Source organism: Amblyomma mixtum, chromosome 3, assembly GCF_055824585.1.
Source record: "Amblyomma mixtum isolate Tamu chromosome 3, ASM5582458v1, whole genome shotgun sequence".
In the NCBI taxonomy this organism is placed as follows: Eukaryota; Metazoa; Arthropoda; class Arachnida; order Ixodida; family Ixodidae; genus Amblyomma; species Amblyomma mixtum.
The window spans coordinates 416,758,093-416,773,665 of record NC_143014.1 but is presented as its reverse complement, the minus strand read 5'-3'; the positions used below and the strand labels follow the sequence as shown (position 1 = coordinate 416,773,665).

At 46.5% G+C, this 15,573-nt stretch overlaps 1 protein-coding gene across 3 annotated transcripts in view; it reads left to right on the top strand.

Annotated features, from left to right (window-relative positions):
* Positions 1-15,573, top strand: part of LOC149357767 (anaphase-promoting complex subunit 10-like) — a 109,533-nt gene that overhangs the window by 62,456 nt on the left and 31,504 nt on the right. For 2 of the 3 annotated variants that reach the window (XM_089584910.1, XM_089584911.1), the window contains exon 4: positions 10,764-11,136. The exons of the other annotated variant lie outside the window; for it this stretch is intronic. In XM_089584910.1, coding sequence (XP_089441036.1) covers positions 10,764-11,052 — 289 coding nt within the window. In that variant the 3' untranslated portion in view covers positions 11,053-11,136. Of the gene's footprint in view, positions 1-10,763; positions 11,137-15,573 lie in introns of those variants that run through there. 3 annotated transcript variants of the gene reach the window in all.

The window sequence follows — 15,573 nt, the reverse complement described above, 5'->3', positions numbered from 1 at the left end:
AGCCATCTAAGGGCACAGCATGCGGTAATGTACTGTCAAGCATAATTTTGTTTTACAATGGGGCTTCCCTCTGAAATATACTGAAAAAAAAATGCAATGCAAAATAGGTAATTTAAACAAAAGGAAATGATGTGAGGCTTTGCAAGTATGGACCTTAGCCAAGGCTAACACCAGGTACGGTAAGGTCGTCCCTGAGGCAACGCGATACTGCCAAAATTAGCTGGCAATGTTGAAATGTTGCAGGGGTTACACTTACTGAAAGGAGAAAATTAACAAAGTACGGATGCTGGGCCAAGTCTGAAGGTGGTACTGGTGAATCACTGTGTTTTCAAGGATTGTTCTGCTACCGTATACACCTCTGCACACAGACTGGGAAGCTACCGGCAAAGCGTTGTTTGGTAACTGTCATCACTCATTACTTAGTTAAATATGGTTTGGTTTGGTTTATTGGGGTTTAACGTCCCAAAGCGACTGAGGCTATGAGAGACGCCGTAGTGAAGGGCTCCGGATATTTTGACCACCTGTGGTTCTTTAACGTGCACTGACATCACACAGCATACGGACCTTTAGAATTTCGCCTTCAAGAAATTCAGCCGCTGCGGCCGGGATCGAACCCGCGTTTTTCGGGTCAGCAGCCGAGTGCAGTAACCACTGAGCCACCGCGGCGGGGCACTTAGTTAAATATGGGGTCCTTCACTCCATGCAAGGACCTTGACATGAAAGCTACAAACTGCTGGAAATGAAAAGTTGCATGTAATTCAGAGATTTGCCCTCGGCCGTTGTTTATGAGATATTCGACGCATACCTAGCATACTTCCCTCTTCCCTGCATCTCTGGAGGTATGTGCATATATCATATAGTGTAAAAAGAAAGTTTTCCATCTTTTTCGTCTTTCGTTCTTCCCACAGTGCAATGTATCCAACACAAGCCTAGCTAAACTCTCCGCTTTTCAAATTTCCACTTTTCTTTCGCTGAGGTGTCTACAGCTACGCCCTACAGAGTGTTCATTCTCACTGAGCGTACGACGCCTGTAGCTGCCGGCCCATGGCTAAAGTGACGTCCAACATGGTCGTGGATGCTGCCATCCAGTGCACTATTGCTACTTGCAACACTCTTCTCTGCGAAGCATTTGCAACTTCCATTCCACATATCACGACTTTCGAGGAGCTGCAAGGGGAAGTTTTCCCATTCTTATATCATCGCCTGTCATTCAGATGAAGTAAGACAAGCCCAGCTCTCCCAAAAAATCTCACATATATATCTTCACACCCGGTTGTGTGTGCATGTAGCACTACAATCACTCGCACCAGCTCACATATGTTAGCAGCAAGCGACGCGGCGTACACCAGCATCTTGGTGCTTTCGCTCCAGTATTATAATCTGTCGCCTCGTTCTGCTCATAATTTAAGCAAGTTATCACCAGCAGTGAAGCACAGCAGAATGCTTGCTAGATCGAGCGCCTATGCTGTGCACAGCACGCATATCCCTAGATGCATCTGTCCGTACTACATAAAAAATACAATGCTAGCTCTTTTTTACCACCAGATATAATAATCATCTTTAAAATATTTATATTATGCCTCACAGCCATGGCAAAAGCAATACTATGGCGAATTTATATACAGCAAATTATATTATATTTATATTTTGATATTTATAAATATTTATATTATAATATATTTAGATTTATATATTTATATTTAGATATTTATATATTTATATTTATATACAGCGGTGACCTAGGTGATGCAAGGACATACTCCACCACAATACAGAAAATTATTGTGGACAAGCAACCGCATAGCAGGAAGCATGTATAGCCTTTGTCTAAAGTTTGGAGTCCAAGGGGTTTTCTTTTGAGCCACACTGTGTCGTTCTTTATGGATCTCTCGCGCTACAAATTTCCTGGACATATGAAGATGCCTGTAACTGCCTCCTGCAATAGGTAGGACTTCCATGAATGCTCCTGGAGTCCCAATATAAAGCTTGGAAGTGAACCCCCTGGGCTCTGAACTTTTGACAAAGACTGTGCAGACCATTTCCGGGCTAACATTGACATTTCTGAGGGGAATACGAGGAAATTGCCTAGCTCGCTGCTTGATCTTTCAGGTAGAAGTTTTCACATATTGAGTGATTCGAGCTTAGCGTGAGCCAATGGGTCCCTCTCAGCCAGTGCCACACACCACACGTGTATTTGGAGCACCGATCCCGCACGCACACTCAGCTTCAACTAAGGGCAGCCGATTGTCGCAAGTAAACAAGCCTTCAAGTTCATGAAGCGGAGTTCGGCGCACGACAGAAAAGCACACATGTGCACCACGTTGCATGGAAATAGTCGGAATTAATTTTTCAGTTCACACACTCTAACAAAACGATGTGTAGCGAACGGTGCAACCGGAGAACAGGGTGTTTGTCATGTGAACAAGCAGTTCATTGCATGGCGCTCTCGGAGTACGTGTGCCAAACACCAGTTGACCCATTCCGGGCAGAGAGTAGACATTCTTGTGCCAAAGGTATGACTACTCCTGGTCAAATTCAAAGGAGCACGATGAGAGTAAATCGAGCAGACCACCGGGCAAGAATCAAATTGCCGGACTTTGAAAAACACTGTCAGATTTGCCCGGTGTATTTGGAAAAAAAATGCTCCTGGTCCATCCGACGTACTGAGAGAACGGGGGGGGGGATGCACCGGGCCCATCCGACGTACCTTTAGCAACAGCCTTTTCTCGCAGTCAGTAGCGAAAGCAAACCATACAAAAATTTCACTGCTCTATTTAATAACACCATTGTGAGTTGCATAGACAAAATACTTAGCAGATGCATGCAATGCCAAAACATGTTGGAGCTAAAGAACATTGTTTTTTGACAGAACTCACAAAATGGGTGCTAACGTGAACAAGAACGCCTCATTGACTTAGTGTGCTAAAAAATTTGGCTGCAAAAGTGAAGCACTTTGGTTGCAAAGGCTTGTGTACTCACACCATGATTCCAGTCATGCTGACTGACACGATAAGAACAAACACCATGCTTGATACGCCACTAAGCCAGAGTGTCAAGCAAGGTACTTTCTTCCAGTTCCCTGATTTTTCTATGGATTCCCTCACTATCTGAGTCAAAATCCTCTGACCACTGAAGAGGCCGGAAAACACGGCGGCCAATGATAATGGACAGTATACCTGATCTGTTGACAGCAAAAAACTACATACCCAAACTTCAAACGCTGCAATCAAATCAAATTTGCTCTTATTTGAGGCAGCTGATTTCTTCTTGAAGAAAGTCCAGCTTCAATGCGACTTATGAAGCTATCTTTGCTTTTTATGTTCCATTTCTCTAACACTGCTGGTTAACAGCCTTTATTCTTCTGAGCAAACGTTGTTTCCACTAAGTGTGTTGATATTTGAAATTCTAGTTTTAAAGCGCATAGTTTCAAAAACTGGCTTAAATTACAAGACAATTGTGTTTCCACCAAATAGAGCAATGAAAAGAACCAGACATTGGACAAATATTTAAACCCTCATCATTTATCCTATTCTTGCACCGATTAAGCACCACAAAATAGGGACCAGAAATCATGTATTATTGGCACAATTCATCCGAGGTACAAATTTGTTCAGGGAAAAAAGTTATGATGGTTTGACTTAACGCTTTCATAAGGGAACTGCTAAATGTTACCATGAAGTATGGTAGGCTGTACAATATTTTATGCATGTTCCGACACAGAAAAGGCACATTTCTAGCTAGAGGCTAATCCAGCTAGATGAAAAATTTCCTCACTGGGGGGATATCTCAGTTAACCTCACAAATGTGACCAACTTAACAGAGGCAGAGTGCAGTGCATTGCTGAGAAACAGAAGATTATGTGCAAAGCCGTGGAAGAGCAGCAGCCTGGGCTACAACATGAACGCAACAACCCAGCACATGCCACTGCAGCTAGCGTTTCAGCCACTTAGGGCACAAGGATAGCAAATTTTATAAGGCGAACATGGCAGGCAGGGTGAGCTAACTTGTAAAGGCGGTAAGCTTCTCGCATAGACCGGATCATGAAGTGTTTAGGTAACGATTCCTTTTCATCTTCCTTCTCCATTTTTACGACATATTTAATTTTAAGAATTTGTCTGGAGCGATGGAGTGTATCCATAATGTAATATTCTAAAACCACGTTGATGTCACCATGCTTTTGCTTACATCTTGTGAATCTCTCCTCCGTGGACCATACGTCTTTTTCATACACCAGCTTCGCTTTTTGAATAGCACACCTCGTTGCCTGAGGAATGATGACCTGCACATCTAGCACAGTGAGGATACATGGCAGCACTGTCAGCAATCGGGAACATTCTTGAAAGGACGCCTGGTGCTATAAAATTTGGGATCTCGCAAGGCATTATGTAGCTTCGAAGCAGCTGCCTAGCGCGGCTCTTTTCTACAGCGGAGGTAGCTCAATAAAGGCTTCTTTAGAGTAGCGACCGGCACATTGAATTCTTAAGTAAAATCCAAATAAACACAAATTAACCCCACCGTTGTCGCCCAATTGTTACGGCACTCGGCTGCTGACCCGAAAGACTCAGGTTCGATCCCGGCCACGGCGACCGTGTTTCGATGGAAGGGAAATGCAAGGCGCCCGTGTAGTGTACGATGTCAGTGCTCATTAAGGAACCACACGTGGTCAAAATTTCCAAAGCCCTTCACTACATCTCCCATTGCCTGAGTTGCTTTAGGATGTTAAAAGCCATGAAACCATGAAACAAATTGGTCCTAAAAGCACGTGCAATAATATGCCTCGAGCCATATAAGTCATTGTGTTAAAAGAATATGCAAAGCAAGTAGGGCCTTTAAATCTTTCATTATAGGAAAGTACACCTATTAACTCGGAAACTGCATCGTTTCAAATTTAGCCACTTAGATCAGCAGCGGCGGCCGCCGCTCCGCTAGCGCGTGGCGCGAGATCGCTGGCTGGATGACCGAAGCTCTCGGACCGGCATTTTGGCTATCTGTCGCTAAGTTCCTTTCCCCGGAAATCCTGCTACAATTTGGTGGAGGGGTGTCCGAGTGCACCCCTCTTTCGGAGGCGTCCAAGCATGCCGAGGAGTGCCGTCAGCTCGCTCGGTCGTTAACATCCGGCGAGCAGGGGCGTCAAAAATTCCGTTTCGACACAAGCCACACTGATGACAGTTTTCTACCCGGCTCTCTCGTCTGGCTTCACGTGCCGTCTACCTCACCTGGCCTTTCGTCCAAACTTCTCCCCAAGTACCACGGACCTTACCGCATCGTAGAGCGCACTTCCCCGGTCAACTACATTGTCGACCCGGTGACACCCTCCACAGATCAACGCCGACGCAGCCGCGAGACTGTTCATGTGTCACTCCTGAAGCCGTACTATGACCCGTGTGTGTTGTCATCTCCCTGACTCGCCAGGATGGCTTCGCCTTCAGCCCGGGGGTGATTGTAAAGAGGAAGATGAGCAGCGGCGGCCGCCGCTCCGCTAGCGCGTGGCGCGAGATCGCTGGCTGGATGACCGAAGCTCTCGGACCGGCATTTTGGCTATCTGTCGCTAAGTTCCTTTCCCCGGAAATCCTGCTACAAAAAAATATATATATATATATATATATATATATATATATATATATATATATATATATAAGCCAGATAGTCCGAATCGTAGCTATAGTATACCCTCCAAATAAAGCCGGAACCACATACGCTGCCAGAGCTCAAGATCAAAGAAGCCCCAGCAGCAGTAGTGGAAATGCGATCAAACCACCACAACGTTCATCGCACAGTTACATGAACACAAGTCCTCATACTTAATAATAGTGAAAGAATGCTGACAATTTCTGCGAAGTACCATCTATGACGTCAAATCCATCAAATCTGCATGGCGACACATTCAAATCTATATATAAACAATGGATCCTTATATGGCCACTAAAGGGTTACATTGCATGCACATATGCACTCTTCAGCAAAACCTCGCCCCCAGGTCCTGTGATGCCGTGGCCAAATATATATGACCGCTATGAGCATGCAATGTGTATAACTTCCACCAGAACAGCCATACACTGCTACACAATCGCAGAAGCAATATAGTACCACCCTCTCCAACTCTTTTATATTAGTGACTGGGCACCATGCAGGCAGGTAGCCGTAATCTGTAAAGAAGTGGTTTCAGATCAACTCCAAAAAAAAATAGTTTTATCTGTCTTTCCTTTGTACAGATTTCTTTAGAGCGCTATTTTACCAGCTGCATTAACCAATCAGCAGAAAAGCAAAATTTCATTCCATAGTTGATTACTTGTCTGGGTTCATCAAACATTTTCTTACTTTTTAAAGATTGCTTTTGCACTTTGCCAGCATTTTCATAAAAGGGTCCTATGATAAAGTGGTATATACCTATAACTTCGATCATCACTGGATATGTGAGAAGTGCCAAAACCAAAACAAGGAAGGTTATCACAACTCAGTTAACAAGTGAGGTCACTACTTACCGCTGTGTAACAACAAGCAGGGGCTTGTTTACTTGCAGTGCACAACATTGGAAGCAAAGTGTACGAAAAACATGAGCTTCAAAGCTTGGCATGGGTTGGTTCCGTGCATCACTGCCAGGGTGTCAAGGCATAGGGGGAAGCTCTTTGCAGTAAGGAAACCGCCTCCTGCACAAAACAAGTTTTAAATCAGGAATGCTCGCCCGAGTGCGGTACCACACGGAATTACACCTTTTGCAATGATGACTGATTGATTGATTTATGCGGTTTAACGTCCCAAAGCGACTAAGGCTATGAGAGACGCCGTAGTGGAGGGCTCCGGAAATTTCGACCACCTGGGGTTCTTTAACGTGCACTGGCATCGCACAGTACACGGGCCTCTAGAATTGCTCCTCCAAAGAAATTCAACCGCTGCGGCCGGGATCGAGCCCGCGTCTTTTGGGTCAGCAGCCGAGCGCCATAACGACTGAGCCACCGCGGCGGCTGCTCCTTTTGCAATGATGAAAGGAGAACATGGCATGTCCCCGATGTCCTCATCACTGGCAGATTCCTGGCATAAGAGGGAGTTAAATGCATATAAGAATTGTCTACTAAAGTAGCACCATGTGAAAGCTGCAACTTTAAACCAGTTAGAAATAAGCATATAGCAGAGCATAAGTATAAATAAGAGCAAAAAATGGCTGAGGCTAAGCTAAGGTTAAGCCTAGTCAGATGCGAAGCATATTGATGGCTAGTTTTGGTAATGCATGGCTTTCCTTGGTTGACGTTCATCCCGCTCTTCATCGGTCTCTGTGGCACGCTGAAGCTTTCGCTTCTCGTTCAAATCAGCCCTGCTTCTAGGCGGCATCCCAACACCTGGCCGCCTCGTAAGTGGCCGGAGAGCGAGGCAAGCTCAGCTTTATACCGCTGCTGTAGCGTCACGTGGTCAGCTGCAGCGCCTCTGATGTGGAGCCTCCACCGCCGCGGCCGACCGCGCAAGCCGGCAGCCCATCTCTCCTCTGCTGTGACGTCATGTTGTCACGTGGTCAGCCGCCGCGCCTCTGATGTGGAGCCTCCACCGCCGCGGCCGACCGCTCGAGCCGGCAGCCCATTTCTCCTCTGCTGTGACGTCATATTGCCACGTGGTGTCACGTGGTCACGCTAAAGGTCAATGGTAGCTCCACCGCCGCGCTCGACGGGCTGTAGTGTAGCTCTAGTAATATGCTTCCCATAAAAAGAGGCGCTCCATCGAGTGGTGTCAAGGGACTGTCCTAGCACTGCAGTTAATCCGGCTGACCGGTAGTGAATAACCTTGCACCTGCCAACCCCCTCAAATGTCACACTACTAGGTCACAGGGGATTATTTAACATAAGTAGAGCGCAGCTTGAGTTTTATCTAAGCCAGCGAGCAAAATGTTTGTAAATGGATGTTTTAAGTAGCATAGTGCGAGGTACTAAGGTGCGCAGTCGCCGTGATCGGCGCTTTGCTGCGGAAAGTTCGCGCTCGCGTAGTGCATGCTGAATGGTGTACAGTTATCTCGAGGCCCCCATTTAACGAGTACAAGAACTATTTGCTAAAGAAGCACCAGAAAAACGCATGCAGCAGATATCGTATTCAACAACCACAGAGCCCGAGCAGACGCACGCGGCACGGTTGTGGTCGGGGTGTATGGATGGATGGTAGAGGCGTAACCCTTCGTATCGGGCGGTGGCTTGCGCCTCCTAGCCTAGGATTCCACCACCATCCCTTTTTCAATTTGTTTGTAATTTAATCTGTGTAATTTGGCCATCTTTCATAAAGTTACTCCTGCCTTGACCTCTTCCAAGGGCTGGCCGAAGCGATGGCGATTGCCATTGGAGGATCCGGAGTGAGCTCGCATGTCGAAGGGGCTCAAAAATCTGGAATGTCCACTCGAATGACATCAGTGCTGTTAGAAAACTTCCCTGTGGCAGTGCAAGTTCGGCATTTGGAACGCCCGTGTAGAAACTTTCGGCTGAAAACTAAAATCACAATGTTAAACCTTACAAAATAAACGCAATTACTGCATTACTTGCACCTGCGTGAATAAACGACGATAAAAATAAAAAGATACAACGTACACTTGTGATCCTTTCTTGGACGAGAAACGAAATTGAAAAGCCCGTGCTCTTTGTCGTGCTCCTCCGCTAACCAATCGCGTACTTCCCTGGCCTAAAATTTCCCGCGCTTACTCGGTTTTTAGGTGTGCATATCAGCAGACAAAGCAAAATTTGTGCCCACTTCACTTTCCCGCAAACTATAGCACTCTTCCCTGTTTCTCGCTTGTGTTCCTCTCTCTTCCGCGCGCTGTGCACCTTTTGTGAGACATAGTGAAGCCGCAGTGACGCATCGGTGGTAAAGCGGCTGTGGTGGGCACGCTATTTCGAAAGAATAGAATTCGCTCTCCACTCATACGCAAGCGTGCTCTTGATTCTTTGCAAGTGAATTAGGACGCTCAAAACAAGTTATGGAGACTGCTAGTCTTGAGATCTGTAGTGGTAACTAAAGCTGCCCGTCCACTTAAGATTTTCCAAGTGCCCCGGCGATTTATCTTCACTGCCCTTTTCAACAGGGGTACAAGCCTGCAACAACACTTCCAAAAGACAATAAAAAGCGTATCATTGATTCCGGTAAAAAATTGGCAGGGGCTTAGCTAAGGTTAAGCCTGGATATCTCGAAGCGAAAAGCTGCGGTAATGCTTATAGTTTAGCTTATGGTTACGGTTGGTTATTGGTTATTGGAGTTTAGCGTCCCAAAGCAAGTCAGGCTGTGAGAGATGCCGTAGTGTAGGGCTCCGGAAATTTCGACCACCTCGGGTTCTTTAACGTGCACTGACATCGCACAGAACACGGGCCTCTAAAATTTCGCCTCCATCGAAATTCAGCCGCTGCGGCCGGGGTCGAATCCGCGTCTTTCGGGTCAGCAGCCAAGCGCCGTGACCACTGAGCCACCACAGCGGGGTTAGCTTCTGGTTATGCTTTTTGATTTAGCCTATGGATATGCTTACGGTTAACTTATGGATATGCTTATGGTTTAACTTCCGGTTATGCTTATTATTTAGCCTATGGTTATGTTTACGGCTTAACTTATGGTTATTCTTCGGTTAGCTTATAGTTATGCTATACGTCTGCCTTGTGTAGTTATGAAAATTGCTTATGAATGATATATACCATAAGTTATGCAGGATTATTAAACTTCTTTATCCATCATTGTTGGGCACCTTGAATGCGCACGCCTATTCTCTGGCAAGCGGTTATATAGCCGGCCTCCGCCATAAACACGCGCTTGAGGCGAACGTCAAACGATGACGCATAGCGCACGGCAGCGTGCGCCTGTTCTGATGGGCAAGCGCACCTTATATACCCCTCCTTCCAAATGCGCACTGCGCACGGCAGGAGCTAAAGGTCAAACGATGGCGAGGAGGAGAAGCGGAGGCGCACATGCGCAGTAGCCTGCGCCGTGAGTGACGTCAGTCATACTCCGACATACGCCGGCTCACGCGAAGCGCAGTGCTGACTAGCGTAGTGAAGCTTTTCGCTTCAAAATGTGCGCCACTTACCTTGTGTGCGAACGGTCTGAACGGTGAATGTCCCGGACGCAGCACGCCGGTATTATTCTAGCTTTCCGCTCATCACGTCAATGCCGCCAATGGATGAATGCAGGACCGCAGCAAATAGGACTGCAGAATGTGCACTGCTTCTCATTCTGCGCGCTAATATTGCGCTTAGAAATTTTTGACGCTCAAAATATGTGACGGAACTGAAGAAAGGTGGCAATGGTTTTTCGGATCACTTTTTTGTGCAATGGTGGTGCTCACGTGACCAAAGTTCGGTGAGATGGGGGTGTTGCGGCTCCAAAAACAGAAAATTACTTTTTTTTTCGTTAACGCGTTTCTGTTAAAGGCGTAATTATGACAACAGAAAATTTCCGCAAAAATACCTGCAATTTCACACACATTTCTTACTATGTCATTCTTGTGTTCACCCTGTCGCACTCCTGCGCCGCTGTTATGCCCAAGAGTGCAGTGTGGATCAGGTGGCCTCTGCGTGATCTCCACAGTCTGGCCACTCCTTTCCTACCCCTCTGCTCTCGACATTCATCCGCAACTGCGCGGAATGCTCCACATTCGTACCACGAACGCATCTTCTAGGCTAAATAGGCGGTCCTAATGAGCTAACGCCGGTGAATTTCAGTTTGCGCCCCACATTGCTGATTGCTGTTGCCCGCTGAATGAAATTGCCCGCATGCTATACAGTGTCAACATTTGGTCTGTCCTATGTTTCCAGGATTGCCGTGAAAGTGGGAAGCACTTTCCACGACCTGCGGGTGGTCAAAACTGTTCACCTGAATGAGCCAACGGGATGGGTGCACATTGCTATGCAAGACTTGGCTGGCCACCCTGTCCGCGCCTTCCATGTGCAGATTGCGGTCTTGGAGAACCACATGGATGGCTTCGACACCCGTCTGAGACAGATCAAGTTGTACTCTCCTGCTGCTCAGCGAGCCATCGTCAGTGTCTTGCCCGGCCTCAACTTCACGAGTCCGGAATGCATTGCCTTCAGCTGCATCCGCTGAGAGATCAGCGTGTAAGCATTATTGCACGATAGAGCATGATGGGATTTTGTACTGATTTAAGCAACTTAAAGCGGTTCGTTTCTGCACATGTGTCGTGTTTTCATACGTGATCTTCTCAATCCGGCTATTCTTGTCTCTACTCTTGCTCAAGGTCAAGCATAACTGACTGCACGGAAGAACCTAAAGAAGTCGTTACGTCGTTACTAATTTCTGAAAAGGAACAATGAATTGCTAGACGTGAGCAGTAGTTGTACACAAAGGGCTATACTTCGTGTCATATGACATGCTTGCTTGCTCCAAGCATTGTTCGTCAGCCTGTGTCTGACCACATATGTCTAATACCGTGAGCGCACTGCGCAGTTTTAACAAAAATTATAAAGGAGAGCAAACCACAATATTGGTTGTACTGAAGACAGTACTAACGTACCGCGCGTGCGTGTAATAGCCAGACCGACACAGTGAAACAGACTTCGCAACAGAACCTCATCTTCAGTAGTATTGTATTGCACTTAAGAACCTGACGGCAAAGAGGAGCGCCGGTTGAGCCAACACTGCTGCTCTGCTTTCGTAGTCCAAAGCGTTGCTCGGGAGGCCGCGGCGTATAGCAGCGCACGAACACTCGCTGGCGTTGAAGCAGCGGATCTTTTACGATGCTTCCGCGGCCACATCTGCCAACAGAAATAAAGTGAGCAAAAACGCCACACCTGAACCGCGCTTAAATGGTATAGCGTCTAGGCAGCTGGCAGGCGCTGAAAAATCTCGAAGAAGACAGGGTGGTGGCCATTCTTCCCGGACATAATGATGCCCACATTACTTAATCTGCAGTCGCGTCCAAAGCCCTATGGTCGGTAAATAAGAGCGCGATTACTTTTCCTAAGCCAGGTTTAGAAGTTTATTCTTTTTAGACATTTCATGTGCACAGTCTTCCCTAGCTGGCCAACTAAGCCGCTTGTGCTCTGACTCCTCACGGGGACGCTGACCCGTCCCTGGTTCATGCATGCTATACGAAACCAGCAGCCTACAAGACCTGGCTCTCATCCGTATTTTGTTGCCAGCATCAGTTTCGCTCTACCGGGACGCCGACTGGATCGTCGGCCACGCATGCTATACGAGACCAGCACTGTACCAGCTCTGGTAAGGAGCTCCATACTGAGTGCGTGAGGAAGAACGTCGGACACCGCCGTATCTTAACAGCTTTCACGAAGGAGAAAGTGGTTGTTGGTTTCAACCAGGACCGCGGTTACTGTACCAGTAGCTTATTTGTGGATTGCATTCGTCGGCGGCAGTCACCTGAGGGACCACGAATGCGCATGAGTTATATGCATCGGCACTATAAGCCAGCACACTGAACTGCAATCCAGGAATGGGTATCTGAGACAGGAAATCAACACTTATGCAAGCATTCGTCGTCATATTTGCTTGCATTGAGTAGCCAACGTATGGAGCGCTCTTCGCAGCCATAGCTTCGGATTTAAGCTAAGAAAGGCAAGAACTGAGGTAAGGTACAAAAAGAGCGACTGGCTCTACCCGAATGGTTTTGTTTCTTTAGCCTGAAACGACAGCCGACTTTAATAATGCCATAGCTGGCGCTAAGAAAGGTCATAATGAGCTATTTATTGAACTTGCGATACTCTACCGAAACTAAATGCGGGTTAAATGCTCTCCAATGTTGCCGGACACCTTATTCCCGTTAAGGGGATAACTTGCGGCTTTCTTCTGATAGAGTGTTGCACCTAGCAGTGACTTATTTGTTTCAGGAGAATTTAGAGTCTTTCAGGGGAAAAAAAACAAACTATGGGGCCGCATAATTACATACCTTAAGATGCAACGGATGCAAATTTATGAAGACACCCCAAGCACAGCGCGAGAGACTGGCAGTTAAACACGCGGGACGTTCGGCTGCGGCGGTGATGCAGAAGTCTAATGCACTGGCCAGTGAAGCTAATCATCTCGCGCCGCCGCGGGCTCGAAATCCTCTCACGGTCATTAAGTTTTCATTCATTAGTTGGTTGGTTGGTTTATGGGGTTTAACGTCCCAAAGCGACTGAGGCTATGAGAGACGTCGTAGTGAAGGGCTCCGGAAATTTCGACCACCTGGGGTTCTTTAACGTGCACTGACATCGCACAGTACACGGGCCTCGAATTTCTCCTCCAAAGAAATTCAACCGCCGCGGCCGGGATCTAACCCGCGTCTTTCGGGCCAGCAGCCGAGCACCATAGCCACTGAGCCACCGCGGCGGCCTCCATTTGTGGATAGACTGGCTGAATGTCTTTAAGAGGTCTAACTAAGTAAGTTAGTAAGAGGTCTAAGAAATGCCTTCTGCCTTACTCTTCCGCGCATACGAAGCTTCTCAAACGAGCAATAGCTTTGGGCGCCTTGAACAATGCCCTCAAAAGATCGCGCCATCACCGACAGCAAGCTAGAATGGAATCTCAGCTGAAACGTCTTCGCGAAGCGGGTTTCCCGGATGCCTTCATTTTAGGGATCGGCTTCAAGCTCCTGAAAGATCTCCGCCTATCTAGCCTCCCGATGAGGCCACCCAAAGAAAGAGAGAAGATGGCTGTTATGCCTTATATGCACGGGATCAGCCACTCGTTGAAGAAGATAGTAGGGCGTGCTGGAGTGAATTTGATCCTAACCGCACCCAGAAAGCTCATTACGCTTTGCAGAATGGTGCACGAAGATGCCCCTAAACCAGCGCGGTGCAGTAAGAACATTGAAAATAAAAATGTTCACCACCTGTGACACGGAGGTAATCTACGAGATACCGCTGTCATGCGGCGCTTCTTATGTGGGCCAAAGTGGACGCTGCATAAACGACCGTCTACGAGAGCACGCCATTAACATCCGCACGGGGTACGGCAGCACGCTGGAAAAACACGTACCTGCCTGTCATTGCACACCTAACCTTGGACGAAGCCAGATTTTGAGGTGGTATAATCATCAGCCCAAACGTGAATTATATGAAGCATTCATCATAGATAGGAAAGGTGCGTCATGCGTTAGCACTCCATCGATGGCACTGACAAAAAAAAAGATTCAATATCTTGAATAACCATTGACAACACGATACGACAGGAGGATATCTTCCTCGCCTTCCTTTGGTTTTTGTTTTTTGTTTTTTTTTTGTATTCCTTTCTGGTATTTATTGCGAGCAATGCAATAAACCATGCAGTTGTAAGTTCAGCGCTGTGTGTGCGCGTGTCTTCTTTCTTCGTCCCGTGTAAGCGCGCTGTTTTACGGTGGGATGATATGGTGCACCTTGTAAGAGTGGAATGGTCACAAAATTTCTACAGCAACCAGATGCCCTTCTCAAGATATGTCATGATGACTAAGCAATGCGAAAGACCACCCTCAAAGACAAGTTACCCTTCTAACACTGAGCTGGCCTCTCATGCTTCACGCTCATCCCTCCCCTTTTACTGTCATTGTGGGGCACATGGCTACAATACAGGCTCTTCTACTTCTCAGCCTGCACTGACACCTAACATCTCACTGATGTCTTAGCTGCCACTGCTCTTTTTAAAAGCAGCACTAAGCATGATTCAACTTCATATGAAATAATTTTAGTGATCATTAATACTATATGGGCTACCTTTGTGGACCAAACTGAACCTGTAAAGTAACTGCATGAGCCGCAAGAAATAAACATCTGACTGTTCAAGCCTGACCACAACTAGTTCCATATGCCTGTCATTAAACCACCAACATAAAATGCCTATAGCTTACTGAATTTTAAAAGCACTAGTTAAGCAATTACATGTAGACATGAAATTCGTTTCATGAGCGTCCAGTGAATTTCCGCAGCAGGACAAATGTTGCTCGATTTAGATGGTGACCTTTTTTAATGTTTCTTGTTTTCCTTTCTTGAATAAAAATTTACAGATGCAAGTAGATGCTGGTGCCACATCTTATTGGGGCTGCTGTAGTTAGTATACAGAAGTATCAACTTGCTAAACATTCTACACTGGTGAATCAATATATGTGCATGCTACCCCGCATTTCAGATTTCATAAGACAGAAAATTTAGGTGCTTTCATCTTTCCACTGTATGTCAGCGTACAAACACCCTAGACTGGTCAGGGTTCTGCTGCAGGCGGTCCAGCAGGCACTGCTGTACCGCCTGCAGATAACATCACAGACGTCTCCTCTCCTTGCAAAGCCGGCATAAATGCACGCAATGACGGCAAAACACAAGCTTGATATTAACCTAGTAGAGATTAAAACACAATTCAGACTAGTGCAGTAGGAGCAACATTTCACACAATTTATGCTGAAATTAATACCCTCAGCCTCGAAGCATATCAAATAAATAATTAGATTATTCTTTTGTTATGCAGACATGAAATATGGAATCAATTTTGCCCATATTTATGGCAATATAGCTAGCTACCACTTAGTGCTTGCGTTTAATGTGCAACAAAGATAAACAAAATGCAGTTATTTCTGGCGGTCAAGTTCCTCATCCTGCCTATGCCCAAACCAGGTTAAAAGCACTACCCACTGACCCCCAGTTTAGT